The sequence below is a fragment of the Sinohyriopsis cumingii genome, chromosome 9, assembly GCF_028554795.1.
Source record: "Sinohyriopsis cumingii isolate HCF-2022 chromosome 9, ASM2855479v2, whole genome shotgun sequence".
Taxonomy (NCBI): Eukaryota; Metazoa; Mollusca; class Bivalvia; order Unionida; family Unionidae; genus Sinohyriopsis; species Sinohyriopsis cumingii.
Genome location: NC_142969.1, coordinates 116,607,805 through 116,627,814, shown reverse-complemented (window position 1 = coordinate 116,627,814; position 20,010 = coordinate 116,607,805). Strand labels below are relative to the sequence as shown.

Here is a 20,010-nt window from a genome sequence, read left to right as displayed (position 1 = left end):
GTACAATAAATGCTCACTGCACAAATAGACCAATGTTGAACGACTCATCCATTTTTCAAGCAAATTAATGTGATTATTATCAAAGCAGTCTTCATGCACATCTAACTAGCATGGTATACTGGTCCCAAGCACAGACCTCATTTCTGATAATAACAAAAGGTACATGGACTCGGGCTAGTAATGACCGATTAGAAAGTAACCCTTGCCAATTAACGAATAAAACAGCATTATGTCAAACAATGTATTTCAATATTTATATTGTTGCTCATAAACATTCAATAAATTGTATTGTGACAATTCTTAGCATGTGATAGGTATTTGTAAAGTGTGCAGCCACCACCGAAATGGCAGAAGTTCGATGGTGTACAGTGCACCCACAAATATGATCAACAGAATAGACCAAGAAAGTACCACAAATCATGGAAAAAGAGAAAAGACATTGTGGAAAAAGAGAACACAAATCATGGAAAAAGAGAACACAAATCATGGAAAAAAAAGAAAACAAATCATGGAAAAAGAGAACACAAATCATGGAAAAAAAAGAAAACAAATCATGGAAAAAGAGAACACAAATCAAGGAAAAAAAGAAAACAAATCATGGAAAAAGAGAACACAAATCATGGAAAAAAAAAGAAAACAAATCATGGAAAAAGAGAACACAAATCAAGGAAAAAAAGAAAACAAATCATGGAAAAAGAGAACACAAATCAAGGAAAAAAAGAAAACAAATCATGGAAAAAGAGAACACAAATCATGGAAAAAAAAGAAAACAAATCATGGAAAAAGAGAACACAAATCATGGAAAAAAAGAAAACAAATCATGGAAAAAGAGAACACAAATCATGGGAAAAAAAGAAAACAAATCATGGAAAAAGAGAACACAAATCATGGAAAAAAAAGAAAACAAATCATGGGAAAAGAGAACACAAATCATGGAAAAAAAGAAAACAAATCATGGAAAAAGAGAACACAAATCATGGAAAAAAAGAAAACAAATCATGGGAAAAGAGAACACAAATCATGGGAAAAAAAGAAAACAAATCATGGAAAAAGAGAACACAAATCATGGGAAAAAAGAGGACACAAATCATGGAAAAAGAGAACACAAATCATGGAAAAAGAGAACACAAATCATGGAAAAAGAGAACACAAATCATGGAAAAAAAAGAAAACAAATCATGGGAAAAGAGAACACAAATCATGGAAAAAAAGAAAACAAATCATGGAAAAAGAGAACACAAATCATGGAAAAAAAGAAAACAAATCATGGAAAAAGAGAACACAAATCATGGAAAAAAAAGAAAACAAATCATGGAAAAAGAGAACACAAATCATGGGAAAAAAAGAAAACAAATCATGGAAAAAGAGAACACAAATCATGGAAAAAGAAACACAAATCATGGAAAAAAAAGAAAACAAATCATGGAAAAAGAGAACACAAATCATGGAAAAAAAAGAAAACAAATCATGGAAAAAGAGAACACAAATCATGGAAAAAGAGAACACAAATCATGGAAAAAAAAGAAAACAAATCATGGAAAAAGAGAACACAAATCAAGGAAAAAAAGAAAACAAATCATGGAAAAAGAGAACACAAATCATGGAAAAAGAGAACACAAATCATGGAAAAAGATAACACAAATCAAGGAAAAAAAGAAAACAAATCATGGAAAAAGAGAACACAAATCATGGAAAAAGAAACACAAATCATGGAAAAAAAAGAAAACAAATCATGGAAAAAGAGAACACAAATCATGGAAAAAAAAGAAAACAAATCATGGAAAAAGAGAACACAAATCAAGGAAAAAAAGAAAACAAATCATGGAAAAAGAGAACACAAATCATGGAAAAAGAGAACACAAATCAAGGAAAAAAGAAAACAAATCATGGAAAAAGAGAACACAAATCATGGAAAAAGAGAACACAAATCAAGGAAAAAGAGAACACAAATCATGGAAAAAAAGAAAACAAATCATGGAAAAAGAGAACACAAATCAAGGAAAAAGAGAACACAAATCATGGAAAAAAAAGAAAACAAATCATGGAAAAAGATAACACAAATCAAGGAAAAAAAGAAAACAAATCATGGAAAAAGAGAACACAAATCATGGAAAAAGAGAACACAAATCAAGGAAAAAAAGAAAACAAATCATGGAAAAAGAGAACACAAATCATGGAAAAAGAGAACACAAATCATGGAAAAAAAAGAAAACAAATCATGGAAAAAGAGAACACAAATCAAGGAAAAAAAGAAAACAAATCATGGAAAAAGAGAACACAAATCATGGAAAAAGAGAACACAAATCAAGGAAAAAAAGAAAACAAATCATGGAAAAAGAGAACACAAATCATGGAAAAAGAGAACACAAATCAAGGAAAAAGAGAACACAAATCATGGAAAAAAAGAAAACAAATCATGGAAAAAGAGAACACAAATCAAGGAAAAAGAGAACACAAATCATGGAAAAAAAAGAAAACAAATCATGGAAAAAGAGAACACAAATCATGGAAAAAGAGAACACAAATCATGGAAAAAGAGAACACAAATGGCTGAAGAATGACTCAGAAGAGGCATTGACAGTGCGCACTTTCTGCACTGTGTATTCTGAGCAATATGAAAGTGCACTGTTGATGTGCGTAAAAACATTGTCCCTGAAATCATACAAATAATGGTGCTCATTAAGTAACCAAACATGAAGGATTATAAAGTATGAGATGCCGTCAAGTTGCTGGACCAAAGAAAAAGGTCAAAGACTATGCCTTACAATCCTAGATCAGATGATGATTCAGATACAGAAAATAAACAGGAACTTTTGATCTGACTTGTTTATAAAATTCAGTTGCTATTGTGTTGCATTGATGTCAATAAATTAAAAAATGATGATTTATAAACTAAACTGTCTTTTGTTTGAGTTTTGCTGGGGCAGGATCAGTACAAATTCAGCAAGGATCAGTACAACTTTAGGCAGGATCAGTACAAATTTTGCAAGGATCAGTATAAATTTAGGCAGGATCAGTACAAATTTAGCAAGGTTCAGTACAACTTTAGGCAGGATCAGTACAAATTTTGCAAGGATCAGTATAAATTTAGCAAGGATCAGTACAAATTTAGGCAGGATCAGTACAACTTTAGGCAGGATCAGTACAGATTTTATTATGATCATCCTGTCAGTTATGACATTTTTGTTAATTTCAAGCCCTCATCTAATGGGGGGGGGGCATACCTCTCACTTGTCACCAATACATGGTGGTCACTACAGAAATAAAATGGTGGGTGATGGTGAAGGAAATCATCATAGTTTCTTATCTGCCCAACATTTCAACACACGTCCCTCTTGCTTCCTGCTCCACTCTGTCTAGTCTCTAATGAAATCAAAATCCACATAAAATGACCCCTCTTGTACTGGCCTTATTCCATTGACTGTTTCTGAGCTTAATCTGTTAATTATCTGTGAATTAAGTATGTTCTGTACAAAGAACCACCTTTCACAGTTAGCTAGCTTCAACGAATTGGGAAACTGTTCTTAATGGTTGGTTGTAGAATTTTTACAGCTCATATACAATGTCTCATGCTATAAAAATGCATGTGATTTGGTGTCCTAAAATTAAAAGATACGATGTGATGATATGTGACGCAAAAAAGGATTACTTTTCCCACAAGTTTTGCAAATATTAAAGAGCAAACCTCCCATCTTGGTGTTGTGTTGTAACCATCTGTACTTTTTACCAGCCAAAAATTTTAAAACTTTCCATCAAAGTTTTGCTTTTTCTTTGCTGGTTTGTCTAATCCAGCATCTAACATGATTTTAGAATTATAGTTCTTCATTTGGTTATAAACTCCACTTCATCCTTTAGCTTCTTAATTCTGCCATTCACTCTACACATTCAGGCCACCACTATAAATTTTCCACCAATTTATGCTCGACTATAATCTCACAATCCTGTACTTACGCACTGAAGACATGACCAAAACAAGATGCCCTACCCAGCTGCAAGCAGTGGTGGCAGACAAAATGGAATAAATATAAAAAAGATAAGAATTAGCACAAACACTCACATAGATAGGACATTATGTCTCTCCAAAAATACTTAGCATATCACATTACATTAAGAAATTATTATTTGCTACCTCTGAGTCCAGCCCTCACTGAAAGATGAAAAATGAGAGAGAGAGAGAGAGAGACAGAGAGAGAGAGGGAGAAGGGGAAAGTAACTCTAACAGATTAACTCTCCTTGTTCCCACTAGGAGACCAGGATGTAAACAATTAAGCAGCACCTGTAATGGGCTGCTTGCATTTGTGGAAAAGGGTGGGAGGGATTGATAATGTGATGTGCAGGTCTAGACTGATTGCATATTTCTTGCAATACACAAAAAGACAGTTGAACCTTGCTGTCTCCATTTTGAATTTCAGGGCAGCAATAAACTGATCGAGTCTGCTCAGGTCTATGACAGGTCTCAATTTCCCATATGTTTTAGTAACCATAAGAATTATGGAATATAACCCTGGGGAGTCAGGTTTTCTAACTGCCCCAACTGCTTGCTTTATGAGCTAAATTTAAATTTCCTTCTGTAAAATGTCTGCCCTTTTGGGATCATTGGGGATCTCAGTTATGAAGAAGGTCAACAAAAGTGGAGGGGCTAGGTGAACAAGATCTGGAGCCCCTTTTTGAAGCCTTGAAGGGTCATTTAGTGATAGGATCTTATGCACTGAGCTGAAAGAGCAACTCCTGTGCTAACTGCTTTCTCATTTCCTTAATATGTTCCCAAAGCAGAAGGGAATAACCAAAGGTAAGGGAGCACAGAGTTGCCACATGACGGAGTTCTAGAAGACCATAGCAATGCATTTCTTCTTATCAAGTTTATGTTACAAGTGGCCATTAGGGCAAACACCATCATGTGGTAGAAGCCTTTTGACTACCTTGTTGCTACAGCCTATAAAATCCCAGGCATGGTCACTTCTGGTCTTCTCTGATAGGTGAAAGATCACTTGAGGTGCCAGGTCAAATACAGAGGAACCTGATATGAAGTTCCAAACCAATTCAGACATGGCATTAAACACATGACTGTCCACTTTGAAACACAGTACAGTAGACATGTTGATGGCAGTAATATCCTTGTTAAGGCAAGATACAAATGAATGATAAACATTGATATGTGATTTGTATCAATGCAGTGAGAAAGTTGCCTGCAAATGATTCCCCTAAAAAGGCATTAAAATTACCAGGGCTGTGAAATTTATCCAAAATGCCCATTAATTCTTGCAGTCTTTGATAACTGTTGCAAAATTCTGAAGGATGGATATTCATCATCATCATCCACCTCCACCAAAACCATGACCTTGTAGTGTTCACTACAGATCGAGGAGAGCATTCTGACTGAGGTAAAATTCTGTATATTTCTTTAAGTGTTGCCTTGAAACAAAATTCTGCCCTTTTAATGGTTTTATGGAAATGATCACGCAACTCTATGTTGTCTTTACTGACTGGTGAACTGAATGCCTTTGTTGAGGGGTATAGCATTCCATATGGCGATGATAAAAACACTTAATCATCGGCCTGCCTACCTGTTAGATATGCTACTAGAGATGACTGAGTTGTATCCAGCATGGAGTGTGGTCTGGATGTGGAATGCAAGTCTGGCATGGTTAGTTGGGCCGTGCTAGATGGCTAGCTGCATTACTCCAAAATGTGATGCTGGTTCACTATGTTCTGATATCATGGATATTGTCCATTCAGTTGGTTGGCTGGCTGGTCTAGGCAATCTCCTGGGTGTTGGACACAGCTGATGTTGGAAATGTTGAAAGATAAGTTTTTCACTAGTCTAATATGACAGCTTCATGCCTGCCAAAACTGTACACTACTTTTCCCAGATAGCTGGACTGGTTGGTCATCATCCGGGGCCACATTGATATTTGACTTGCATCCTGCTTCAGTAGGTAATCCTGCATGTGCAGCTTCAATATTTTTAATTTCATGCACAGGTGGGGCTTGTACCCAGTACCCAGCAGGCTGCCAATTTTGGTTGACATCCTATACAATAGAGCTTGCTGTAGTATGAGTATCATACATGCTTTCAATATCACTTGAGTGGAACCACTTGCCATGGCTTTGACTAAATCTGATGTGATTACTGCTGCAGGCACTGTTCTTCATGGGAGGTGGGTGCACCATCTTAAAGTCCCCAATACAAATGGTTAATGATTCCAAAATTTGGATCAATATGTAATACTATGTGTTTGGAAGATTTAGAGCATGCTCTTTTTTCAGCAGTGTTTTATTTGCCTTTTCAGGAAGCTGGACACTATATCTTCTGCCATTAGTGAACACATGCTACATGGGTATGAGGAAGAGTATTTTGTGCAAACTAGGCATGTCTCATGGCTGTCTTCCACAACTTTAAAGTGTCTGCACTTCTTGTACTTTAATGACATGTCTGTAATGAAAGAGAGAATAAAAAACAAGCAAAAGCTTACAACATATACGCAAATTGTTCAAACAGGCATACTTGCAATACTGAGATGACATAAGAAGTGCAAAAAAATAACAAACGTTTAGGAGCACAATACATTACTCTGGTGTTGACAAGAATGATGCATACAAAATAGTATAAATATGCATAAATTCATGGGGAAAAATGCAAATGTTGTAAACATAAGATATATCAATGTTTTGACTCACATGACTCACAATGCCACTGAAATAAATGATGGAATATAATATAAATTGCAACAGATTCTTCAGAGGCACTGTTCCCAGTTGCAAGCTAAAGTTTAAACTGGTACATCTGGGATGCAAGGGCAGTTAATAAGTAAGAGTTACTTCCCATCATCAATAATATATTTAGAAGGAAATCTATTTCTGTCTTTCAGGGAATGCTGGATTTGAGGCAGTAATTCTAACATTAACAAGATTGGGAAATGTACTTTGATGGAGAAACAAGGATTCTGCTGATCATTTTTTTGCAACTGCTGTGCCAGGGCATAATCCAAACACCAGCAAATTCCATACAGCAAATAAAGTCATCGTTCTTGTTTTAGGCTTAATGACAATTTTCAGCACAATACAGGCCACACATGGCGACCAGTATAACTAATGGAAAAACAACCTGGTAAGAATCACCTACCAAGAGGAAGCTACTGACAAGCCTTCTCACATACCCACAATGGCTGAGCCCGAGAATTGAACCCATGTGGATGGAGGTGAAGTGGCAGTGTCTGGCAAGGGGAGTACTGTTGACCACTCAGCCACCTTGGGTCTCTCAAGTAAATTATGTAAATTTGTGATTATGATACTTCTATGCCAAACATTATAAACTATTAACTTACTACACAGACATTTCTGATGCTTAAGCAGTGAACAAACCAACCTGGTGATACAACAACCATTTTTGCAATCTGCTTATACTTTCTTTTTATTAAAACATTTTACCTCTGCAATAGCGTGGTGACATTCATAAGGTAGATACACTAGATTTTGAACAGTCTAAAATAAAATAGTTTCATAAGCACGAGATTTTACGAACTTCATTAACCTTTTCTATATTGACCTAAAAATTGAAGTAAAAAAAATTGCTGTAATGGTTGAATATCTATATATGAAAAGATAGATGAATATGTAATTGTATTTGTCCTTAGGGCCTAGCTTAATCATGCTGACAAGATTTTAGTCCAATATTTCCAAATTAATTACTAACCAAATGTGTAAAAACTGAGCAATTACTGTAATGGCCTCAAAATCTAATCAGGTAATGTAAAATGTCAATAATGATAAGTATGCAATCTTGGTAAAACAATTCTCAAGACAGACAGGACCAAATCAAGATGCTCCTCCCTTGCAATATTTTTTTAAAATGAAAACTAGAATTTATAAAAATCATAATCTCTTTTATTGATAAATCAGTGACCTAGTTTTGACTGATGACTGTAATGGTCTTCATCATGCATACACATACCAAGTAACATAACTATGAAGGTAGCATTTACAGGTAAGAACAGTTCAGTCTATCACTTTCAAGAAGGGTTTGAATGATAATTCATACCTGCATACTGTGATATGTTATTGTAACAAAATAAACTTACACTCAAAATCTTACAAGTGTTGTCAACACACATCAATGGGAACGGAAGTGTTGTCAACACCCACATCAATGGGACCAGAAAAGTATTACTTTTTCTTGTTATTTGCTAATGTAGAAAAGAACAAAACCCTTGCAATGCTTTGCTTTTGTCTAAATGGAGTAGTACTTATTGCCATATATCCTAAGTAAAAATTTACTCAGCTGTAAGAGAGTCTGACATAAATAATCATCTGTAAGAGAGATATAAATACTCGGCTGTAAGAGAGTCTGATATAAACACTCAGCTGTACGAGTGGCTATTGTAAATACTCAGCTGTAACAGCATATTTTATAAATAATTAGTTGTAAGAGATTCTGATATAAATACTCAGCTGTAACAGAGTCTGATATAACTACTAGCCTGCAAGAGAGTCTGATATAAATACTCTGCTATAAGAGATTCTGATAGAAATACTCGGTTGCAAGAGAGACTGGTATAAATAATCAGCTGTAAGAGTCTGATATAAATGCTTGGCTGTACAAGATTATGATATAATACTCAGCTGTAACAGAGTCTGATATAAATACTTAGCTGCAAGAGTCTGATATAAATACTTGACTGTAATAGAGTGATATAAATACTCAGCTGTAAGAGTCTGATATAAATACTCAATAATACTCAACTGTAAGAGAGTCTGATATAAATATTCAGCTATAAGAGATTCTGATACAAATACTCAACTGCAAGAGAGTCTGATATAAATACTCAGCTGTAAGAGTCTGATATAAATGCTTGGCTGTACAAGATTATGATATAATGCTCAGCTGTAACATAGTCTGAGATAAATACTTAGCTGCAACAGTCTGACATAAATACCCATCTGTAACAGAGTCTGATATAAATACTCAACTGTAAGAGAGTCTGATATAAATACTCAGCTGTAAGAGAGTCTGATATAAATACTCAACTGTAAGAGAGTCTGATATAAATATTCAGCTGTAACAGAGTCTGATACAACTACTCAGCTGCAAGAGAGTCTGATATATACTCAGCTATAAGAGATTCTGATATAAATACTCAGTTGCAAGAGAGTCTGAAATAAATACTCAGCTGTAAGAGTCAGATATACATGCTTGGCTGTACGAGGTTATGATATAATTCTCAGCTGTAAGAGAGTCTGATATAAATATTTAGCTGCAAGAGTCTGATATAAATACCCAGCTGTAAGAGATACTCAGCTGTAAGAGAGTCTGATATAAATACTCAGCTTAAGAGAGTATGATATAACTTAAACTGCAGGGTTAATGCAGATCAGTGGAGCATGAAATATAGGTCACATACAAGTTCTGGCTGAAGAGTGTAGTTCTTCTCATGCTATATCTACATACCAAGTGATATAACAATGTCTGAGAACCTAAGTTAACGCATGTCACTAGAGTGTGAGATACAGGTCACTGTAACCAAGCCTTGACTTAAGAGTGTAATATTCTTCATGATTAATATACATGTAATTCAAGGTGACCTAGTTTGACTAAAGGGTGGAAACTCATCATCTGGTTCTATTCTAAGATATGCAATTCGTCAATGACACTAATTTCTCAAAGAATCCAGCCAAAAAATGAACCAAATGCAAACATTTTCATGCATCATTTATTTCTTTGTTAAATTCTTCTATATTTAAAAAAGTCAACCCATTTTTTCAAACAGAGGATTGGGTATCACCCCTGCTTTGAAATGCTCATTTCTAGAATAGACCCTGCCTCATGATGTATCTTTATCCCAAGTTACATGACCCTACATGCAACAGTGCAAGAATGCAAACCCTAACCAAAATAATATGAGAATAATGCAAAGGTATGCACAAATGACTGAACCATGAAATAGAGATCAGTGACCTAGGTTTTACTAATCATTGTAGTATTCCTCATGAAAAATCTGTGTGTCAAATCATGTGACTTTACGTGCAATAGTATCTGACAACATGACCAAAGTGCAAACTTCAGTGTTAGCATGTTCCTGGCAGAGGCATGGATGGACAGACATCAACAATCCACAAAATAAAACATTTAATCGTGGCTCAATTACGTTCTTGTTTGAATAGAAACTATTTATTCACCTTTAAGCGTCTTGAGCTCTTGTGTGACACCCTGGATGTTATCTTCATAAAACTGAAGGTTATCATGGATTTCTGCAGGATTCTCCTCCCCCTCATTCATGTTCATCATTCTCTTCTCCAACTCCTGTTTGGATTTCTTACATTGCTGAAGAAGACAACAAAAGTTTAACAATTGTGACCGATAAAAACTATGAAATGCAGCAAACAAAAAACTGTAAATATAGTCTTTTTTTTTTGCAGCTTGCTCTTAAGAGACACCTCCCCCTGCGACCATAGGTGGTATTTTTGTAATAGTTTATCCATACCTTTCTGTACCCTTCACAAGGCAGCCACTCTAAAGGTCAAATGTGCAAATCCAAAAGAGGTTATATGTATTAGATGCTAATATACAAAATATACATGATGAAAATTATTTCCATGACAACCATTTATTTGAGAAGCAAAATGAGTGGATTTGTAGGAGGTTAACTTTATAAACCACTATCTGAAACAACTGACTGCCAACAAAATAGTGGTAGAATTCATGTCAGATGATTGTCAAGAAATTTAAACTCAAAATCTTTAACGTTGTTGACATGAACGCCATCAACATGAGAAATGCATTTCTTCTGTCTCAGTTTGCCAGCACAGATGAGATATTACTACAGGTAAAATCAGTTATAACGCGATTTGTTATAATGCGATTTGTTATCATGTGATTCATTATAATGCAATTTGTTATAATGTGATGGCAGCATGGCTTCCATTTTTTAATTTAAGGTGACCTCTCTTTTTAACATCCTAAATACATGCTCTTGGAAAAGCCGATTATTCGTATCCCAAGCAGATTTTTAATCCCAGCATTGTGTTTAATGTTGTCTTAAGTTCACCATGCACTGTTTCTGAAGTATATTAGATGTCTGATGAAACCCGGCGAACAAAACAAATGATATATGTTCATGAGGTTAGTTAAAACTTATGATGTTGAAATTACAATGCACATTTTCTATGGGGAAGTTTTTTGAAAAATTTGTTAATGTGATTTTGTTTATATCGTGTTGTTATTCTTTGGATCCTGAGCATGGCATTTATAACGGGTTTTACCTACATATTTATTCAAAGATAAGCCCATACTTAAAGACAGACTCATGCTAAACAAAATCTCAACACTGTTGACAGGACCATCATCTTGAGAAAAACAATATCTCTCACTATTTCACAACACAGGTGAGAAAATACCATGCTTATTCAATGACAAGCCTACACTTGATGACAGACTCAAGCTGAATAAAATCTCAAGATTGCTGACATGTCCACTATCACGATAAGAAACGAGATATATCCATCTCACTATTTGCCAGCATAGGTAAGAATATACCGTATTTATCCAATGAGTATCCCATACATAATAGTAAGTCCAGGGGTGGCCCATCCATACAGGACAACTAGGCAGTTGCCTAGGCCACCAAATTTAGGGAGAAATTATCTGGTGGGGTGTGTTTAAATTTCATGGTTTGCCTAGGGTGCCAGTTGCTGGAAGCTATTCTAGGGCCACCCCTGTGTAAGTCTACCCCTTTTTAAAACAGTTTTGTCAAATATTTACTACAGATTTATTTGTTGGATAATAAACTTATGAGTCTGGCCTCTGAGTTTAACATGAGAGAAATACTGCAATACCTCAAGATCCTGCTCCATTTCTTCTATCCTTCTCTTAAGCTCTTGTACCGCCTCTGGATCTGAAGTCTGATCGGTTAGATCTGTTAACAAAGAAAAATTGATGACGTGTGAATGAATATTATTATCTCCTGGAATGCTGTTTGACTTGTATGCTGCCACCATCACCACTCCTAGACCGAGTCCCAGTCCCTGCTGTTTAACAAATTTCAATATTTCTTTATTGTTTTCTATATTTTCATGAAACACGAGCAGAAATTGTTTATAAAAAGATGAATCTAGGGTTCAAGCATCTATAAAATGCATTTGGTTCAAAAGTATATCCCAAAACACATCGATTTCTCTCATTTGTCTCCGACAACTTTGAACATGTGATATATTTACCATTCAATAAACTAGAAATGTCTTCATGGAATACAAATGCTATACCATAGTTACCACTCAATAAACTAAACACATCTTCATGGAATATAAATGCCCCGCATATTGTGGGGCATTTATATTCCATGAAGATGTGTTTAGTTTATTACAATATATACTATACAATAAATTATAAACCCCTTCTTGGATCACAAATGCCTGACCATAAATTAGAAATGTCTTCACAGAAAACAAACGTCCCACCATAGTTACAACATAATAAGCAAGAAAAATCTGTATGGAACACAAATGCCCCACCAAAGTTACAACACAATGAGCTAGAGATATCTGTGTAGAACACAAATGCCCCACCAAAGTTACAACACAATGAGCTAGAGATATCTGTGTAGAACACAAATGCCCCACCAGTTACAACACAATGAGCTAGAGATATCTGTGTAGAACACAAATGCGCCACCAAAGTTACAACACAATGAGCTAGAGATATCTGTGTAGAACACAAATGCCCTAAACATAGTTACAACACAATGAGCTAGAGATATCTGTGTGGAACATAAATGCCCTAAACATAGTTACAACACAATGGACTAGAGATATCTGTGAAGAACACAAATGCCCTAAACACAGTTACAACACAATGAGCTAGAGATATCTGTGTGGAATATAAATGCCCCAACACAATCAACTAGAAGGGTCTTCATGGAACACAAATGCCCCACTGCTGTGCCTGCTACAAAATAAACACAAACCTTAACAAGGTGTGACAGAGGACAGACAAATGGAAAGATATATGGACAGACTGACAGACAAGGACAACACTGTATATGTCCCTACTGCTGTTGTAATGGGGCATATAAATGTCAAGTTTCTATGATTTCAAAGTTTTAAAAAGTTCTCTGAACTTATACTTTTGTAACTAAATTTTCTTGATTCTTGTGGCATGTATTTTGAATTGCTGTATGTAAATATGTATGTGTTGTTTCTTTAAAAAATTTTAAAAAAAACAAAGATACAATTCATAGAGTCATGGAAAGTTGGTGTCTATAGTTTTCTGTAAAATGAGCGCTAAGTTTAAAAAGTTGGTGTCTACAGTTGTCTATACACTGAGCTCGAAATTTTAAAAGAAATGTAACCCTTGGCATCAATCTTCGAAATCCCACACAGCTCTGAATTATTTGAGCTAACATTCATTACTACTCCCAATGTTACATTTGTTGGTATGAAAAGCTTTCTCTCTGCGGCAACTAGCAGCACAGTCTATCCAAAAATAATGCTTAAACCACCAAACCATTGAAATAATCTGACATTTGCAGCAGTCTCATCAACGCTGTAACCATTTACGTACATGTATGTCATCCTCATGGCTGGGAGAGTGTACTTTCTGAGATAAGAAGGGTATCTCCCGGTTCCATTGATCATTCATTGAAATCTGCTTTTCGTATTTATTATTTAAAATTTCTGAAGAGAAATTTTTCCATTTTTTTTCTCCCCCTTACCTTGATTTTAATGTAGTATATTAAATGTAAAGACTTCCTTTGGTCATTTGACTGTGAAGTGGCTTAACCTTCAATGTTGACTTTAACTGCTAAATCGACAGGCAATAACCTAGAAATAATCAATGTATTATGTCATTTGATTACCGAGCTCAGGTGACATACAACAGATTGGTTTAACTTCAGTATTTACAGTTTGTTAAGATATCTACCTGATATAGTCATTTACAAGTCAAGTCCAACTGCAAACTGCACAGACTCAGATCTGTCATCGCATAATGCACCAGCAGATCTGTTTCTGTGCAGTTTGTCAGGAATAATTACTAGAACAACCACAGGCCCTGATCTGCATGTGCATTATGCTACAGCTGATCGGGCTATTTGTTGTTTGCAGTTTGATTTGACTGATAAGCAAGTATATACGGTAAGTGTGCGTTATCTCTCAAAGCTAAAATTCCAACATCTAAAAAACCCAAAATATCACGATATTCAGTAATGGTTGAAAACAAAAACTTCATTATTTGAATTGATTTTAAATGGGAGATGAGTATGCTATCTACCATTCCTGTAAAATCAAGTTTAACAAGAACTCCCCAAATTCGACCCAGGCAGCAAGAATCATAAGCAGTCCTGATGTGATGAAACTGTGAAAAGTGTGTGTGTGTGTTGGATTTTTAACATAGCTTTAAAAAAAAAATCAGTCATATCGCTACAATGTCTGCAGTGTGGCAGTTTATGGTGATGTCTAGCACTGGGTCATCATGATACAGACTTGTAGCATGATGTCCCACCCAGTCACATTACCGGTATCCTAACACCAGGCTGACCAGTCCTAATACCAACCTCTTAATGCTGACAGCCAAGTGAGGCTGCTATAAGTACCATTTTTATAAGTCTTTGGTATGACTCAGCCAGGGTTCAAACCTGCAATCTCCCACATTCAAGGCAGAAGCTCTAACCACTTAGACCACTGGAGCAGTCTAAACTGTGAAAAGCATAGTTACCATGAAAGGACTGATGTAATGAGATGAGTTATTGTGAAAAGCCTGATGTGATGAGACAAGTTACTGTGAAAAGCCTGATATGATGAGACAAGTTACTGTGAAAAGCCTGATGTGATGAGACAAGTTACTGCGAAAAGCCTGATATGATGAGACAAGTTACTGTGAAAAGCCTGAAGTGATGAGACAAGTTACTGTGAAAAGCCTGATATGATGAGACAAGTTACTGCGAAAAGCCTGATATGATGAGACAAGTTACTGTGAAAAGTCTGATGTGATGAGACAAGTTACTGTGAAAAGCCTGATGTGATGAGACAAGTTACTGTGAAAAGTCTGATGTGATGAGACAAGTTACTGTGAAAAGTCTGATGTGATGAGACAAGTTACTGTGAAAAGCCTGATGTAATGAGACAAGTTACTGTGAAAAGCCTGATGTAATGAGACAAGTTACTGTGAAAAGCCTGATGTAATGAGACAAGTTACTGTGAAAAGTCTGATGTGATGAGACAAGTTACTGTGAAAAGCCTGATGTGATGAGACAAGTTACTGTGAAAAGCCTGATGTGATGAGACAAGTTACTGTGAAAAGCCTGATGTGATGAGACAAGTTACTGTGAAAAGCCTGATGTAATGAGACAAGTTACTGTGAAAAGTCTGATGTGATGAGACAAGTTACTGTGAAAAGTCTGATGTGATGAGACAAGTTACTGTGAAAAGCCTGATGTAATGAGACAAGTTACTGTGAAAAGCCTGATGTGATGAGATAAGTTACTGTGATAAGCTTGATGTAATGAGACAAGTTACTGTGAAAAGCCTGATGTGATGAGACAAGTTACTGTGAAAAGCCTGATATGATGAGACAAGTTACTGTGAAAAGTCTGATGTGATGAGACAAGTTACTGTGAAAAGCCTGATGTAATGAGACAAGTTACTGTGAAAAGCCTGATGTGATGAGACATGTTACTGTGATAAGCTTGATGTAATGAGACAAGTTACTGTGAAAAGCCTGATGTGTTGAGACAAGTTACTGTGAAAAGCCAGATGTGATGAGACAAGTTACTGTGAAAGTACTTTTGTAATGAGGCTAGTTACTTTGAATGGACTGATGTAATGAAATAAGATAATGTGAAAGGACTAATTGGTGAATTATTGTGAAAGGACCAATGTGATAAAATGAGTTACATTGAAAGGACTAATGTGATGAGGTGAATTAATGTGGAAGGACTGATGTAATGAATAACTGTGGAAGGACTGATGTGATGAGGTAACTGTGAAAGGACTGATGTAATGAGTAACTGGAAGGACTGATGTGATGAGTAACCGTGAAAGAATGATGTAATAAGTAACTGTGACAGGACTGATGTAATGAGTAACTATGGAAGGACTGATGTAATGAGTTACTGTAAAAGAACTGATGTAATGAGTAACTGTGGAAGGACTGATGTAATGAGTAACTGTGAAAGGACTGATGTAATGAGTAACTGTGGAAGGACTGATGTGATGAGGTAACTGTGAAAGGACTTATGTAATGAGTAACCGTGAAAGGACTGATGTAATGAGTAACTGTAGAAGGACTGATGTAATGACTAACTGGAAGGACTGATGTAATGAGTAACTGTGGAAGGCCTGATGTAATGAGTAACTGTGGAAGGACTGATGTAATGAGTAACTGTGGAAGGACTGATGTAATGAGTAACTGTGGAAGGACTGATGTGATGTGATGTGGATATTTTAATACAGAGAAAGTAAATTTGTTCAATAGTTATCATTTTTGTACATTTGTATACTAAAAATCAGGCTGATCAAAATCCTCCTAATTTAAAGTCATCCAATTTTTCAAATCTCATGATCCGTCCAAAGCTGACCTCTATGTTCTGTCACACGTATGCTTTCATCAAATAAACTCTCACTTCCTACCTGAAGCAAGAATATATTATTGGGTCAAATGCCAAATTTTGTGAATTTTAAAATTACATCTAGTGGTATAGTCAAGTCAATGCAAAAACAGTCTTAGTTTCTGATTTTTCTAACTGTACATACATTCTAAGAAACAGATCTTCTTCAGCCCATTGCCTCAGGGTCAAATACAAATTCTCTGTGAGTTTTAACCAAGCTGATCGAAAACTCATCAAATACAGTTCTATTACATAGCAAATTTACATCATGACATTATACATTCAACTGCACACCATACTGACTACAATGTTCCATTCCCTTAATCTAATCGTACATACTGGTACATGTAATGTGCCAGCAGATAAAGGTTCACATTGGGAGCTACAGTGTAACTCAGCTGATACAGACTTGGGTAATAATACAAGGATTGCATATTTGATGCTCACCCAGGACAGCCTGGGTCGACTGCATTTCGTGTTTCCTCTGGAAAGACAATTAATGCCATGTACACATTGTGATATAGCCAATAACATGTTTAAATGCAATGAGTACCAATTATTAAACCAATGAAACAACAAACCAAGCAAATATTTGTTACATTTGTGGTTATCTCTGACCAACAATGATTATGATCAACTAGTGTACATATCATAAAGGTCAACTAGTGTACATATCATCAGGGTCAACTAGTGTACATATCATAAAGGTCAACTAGTGTACATATCATCAGGGTCAACTAGTGTACATATCATAAAGGTCAACTACTGTACATATATCATAAAAGCAACATCTCTGAGTATAAATTCTTTCCAGCCAGATGTGAGTCCAGTGAAAACTAGATCTGAATATGCAAGTGTTTATAAAACTTGGATTCTTCAACACACTGAAAAATCAATAATTTTTCATGGACAGTTGGTTTCAGAATAAAAAGGCTTGAATGTAATCCCTTGACAGAGTATCTTCTTTAATCTTTTAGGCTGTGTTCAGACAAATGGATGGGTGATTAATATTTCAACTGCTGAATGTACTGAAATTCCTTAAAAAGCCTTTTCTGTTAGCACAATTAAACGCAGGATCTACATTATAATATACAGTGATCCAATTTACCCAACTATGAAGGAGAGGCCATGTGAAGGTGAGAGTGGTCTGAAATTAACTGTCACAGTCTGTAGGGTTGCACAAAAATATAACATGTTATTTCATTCATTTATGACAAATTTATAAGCAGTCTGAAAAATCTGAATTATCTAACCATGAAGGAGACTTTGTAGTTAGGACTAGTTAAAAAAACCCAACAGTTTCATTGATTAACTAACTATTTATCACTTCTACCTGCAACACAGAACAAGCAAGATGCAAGTTGTTGTTGCTGTTGTTGTAGGGTTTAATGCCATTTTTCAGCACAAGATAGGCTATACATGGTGGCCAGTATAAATGGTGGAGGAAGTACTCAGAAAAACCCCCGAAAGAACCACCGACCCACAAGAAGCTACTGGCAAGCTTTCTCACATACCCATATTGGCTGAACCCAAGACTCAAACCCACAAAGACATAGGTGAGATGGCAGTGATCTGTAATGGTAGACCATTCGGGGTCCCCAGAACACAAGTAGAATCTAGTTCATGGTGGTCCAACATCTTCATCATCATGGTCCAGATGGACCCAAAATGTCAAGTTCATGGCACGTTCACACATACACGCACACACTCGTGCATGCACACACACACACAAACACACACATTAATTATAATATAATTACAGAACTAAATCTGTATGAGCACAAGCCACAAGAAAATGACCGGCACACCTGTAGTTAAACCACTCTGGTCAAGTTCTTTATAATGCATTCAGAACAGAAACTGTAAACAGCATGGATTCTTTGATTAGTACTGTATAATAATTTACAGATCAAGGCCTACACCATTAATTCAACTTCAAGCAGCTGGGAAGACAATGATCTGCTGGTGCCATGTTCTGTGGCAGATTTGTGTCTATACTATTCACAGATGTGTATGCATGTAAAAAGGTAGGTACTGTACATGTATTTCTGCAGACTTGTACAGGTCTCCCTCACTATAAGACACTTCAGTATAAACCAGTGAAGCCAGTTACCATCTACACTTGCTTATGAGTCCAACTGCAAACTGCACAGACCCAGATCTACAATCGCATAATGCAACATCAGATCTGGGTCTGTGCAGTATGTTAGGAGTAATCAGTAGAACAAACAACACTAACCCTGATCTATTGGTGCAATATGATATGGCAGATCAGGATCTTTGTTGTCTGCAGTTTGACTGGACTTATAAGTGAGTGTATATGGTATCAGATAAAACCACAGAAATTACACCATAATCAGACCTTTGAACTACACTGAAACCTTCACAAAAAAACCAAATGTAATCATCAAATAAACTAAAAGCCTTGTAAGACCGTATATCTGACAACCCATTAATATTCCCGATTTTACAGAAATACGATTTTGCTCACACAGTATGGAAAATGTTTTCTCAACTGTTAGAGCTGCCAAGTCACAGTGGTATTAAGGGTAAAGATAAGGGAAAAGGTAAATTAAGGGGAAAGATAAATTAAGGGGAAAGATAAATCAGCCAAAAATGATCTGCAGTCACATGTTTCCAAATGGAAGCTCCCACTTCAAATATGATATAATTCAGCATCTTGGCAAAATATGTGTAATGAAAACTCCTTAGATGAGCTTTGTAACATCAAGATTGACATCTCTCATGTTGAACAAATTGTAAAGATGAGGTGGCATTGTGCCAACAGTATTATATGACACACATACTGCACCTGACTCGTGCATACTTCCCGATCTGTGAACCTTGATCAGACTGCATATCCTGCCAGCGTCTACTGATAGCGAAAAATAACGTGTTGAGTGTACTGACATCCATCCAGTGAGACTCGGGTTTTTAATGTGATGACGATCACTGTCCCCTCACATAATATACTGTGTTTTTGGAGGGAATGTTGCTATATAACATATTTGGATCTTAATGTTTACATTTCTTTTGAATAGTTTTATCTCCCTAAAATGTTTGTGTCCAATCTTCACTTTTAAATTTTCAGAATTTTGGTTTTTATTGGTACCACATAGCATTTATTTGCTAAGGTGCTGTGAAATGGTATATATATATATATATATATATATATATATATATATATATATATATATATATATATATACACACACACACACTCTTCTCTTTCAAAACATGGATATGGTCATAGATCCCATTTCATTATTAAATAATAACACCTCAATATAGAACAACCTCACCCATAAGGTGGTCACTTTTAAGGCTACTATAAACTGCATTATTGTGAGGGAGTACTGTATTGAACTTAACTGTCTGTATATTTTTATTTTCATGACATTCAGATCATGCCTCT

At 35.7% G+C, this 20,010-nt stretch overlaps 1 protein-coding gene across 2 annotated transcripts in view; it reads right to left on the bottom strand.

Moving 5' to 3' along the window:
- The window catches only part of LOC149792524 (dynamin-binding protein-like), a 115,965-nt gene that overhangs the window by 57,621 nt on the left and 38,334 nt on the right, over window positions 1-20,010 (bottom strand). For both annotated transcript variants that reach the window (XM_089971150.1, XM_089971151.1), the window contains exons 4-5: window positions 11,830-11,909; window positions 10,174-10,318 (exon numbers count right to left, since the gene is read on the bottom strand). In XM_089971150.1, coding sequence (XP_089827276.1) covers window positions 10,174-10,318; window positions 11,830-11,909 — 225 coding nt within the window. The remainder of the gene's footprint in view (window positions 1-10,173; window positions 10,319-11,829; window positions 11,910-20,010) is intronic.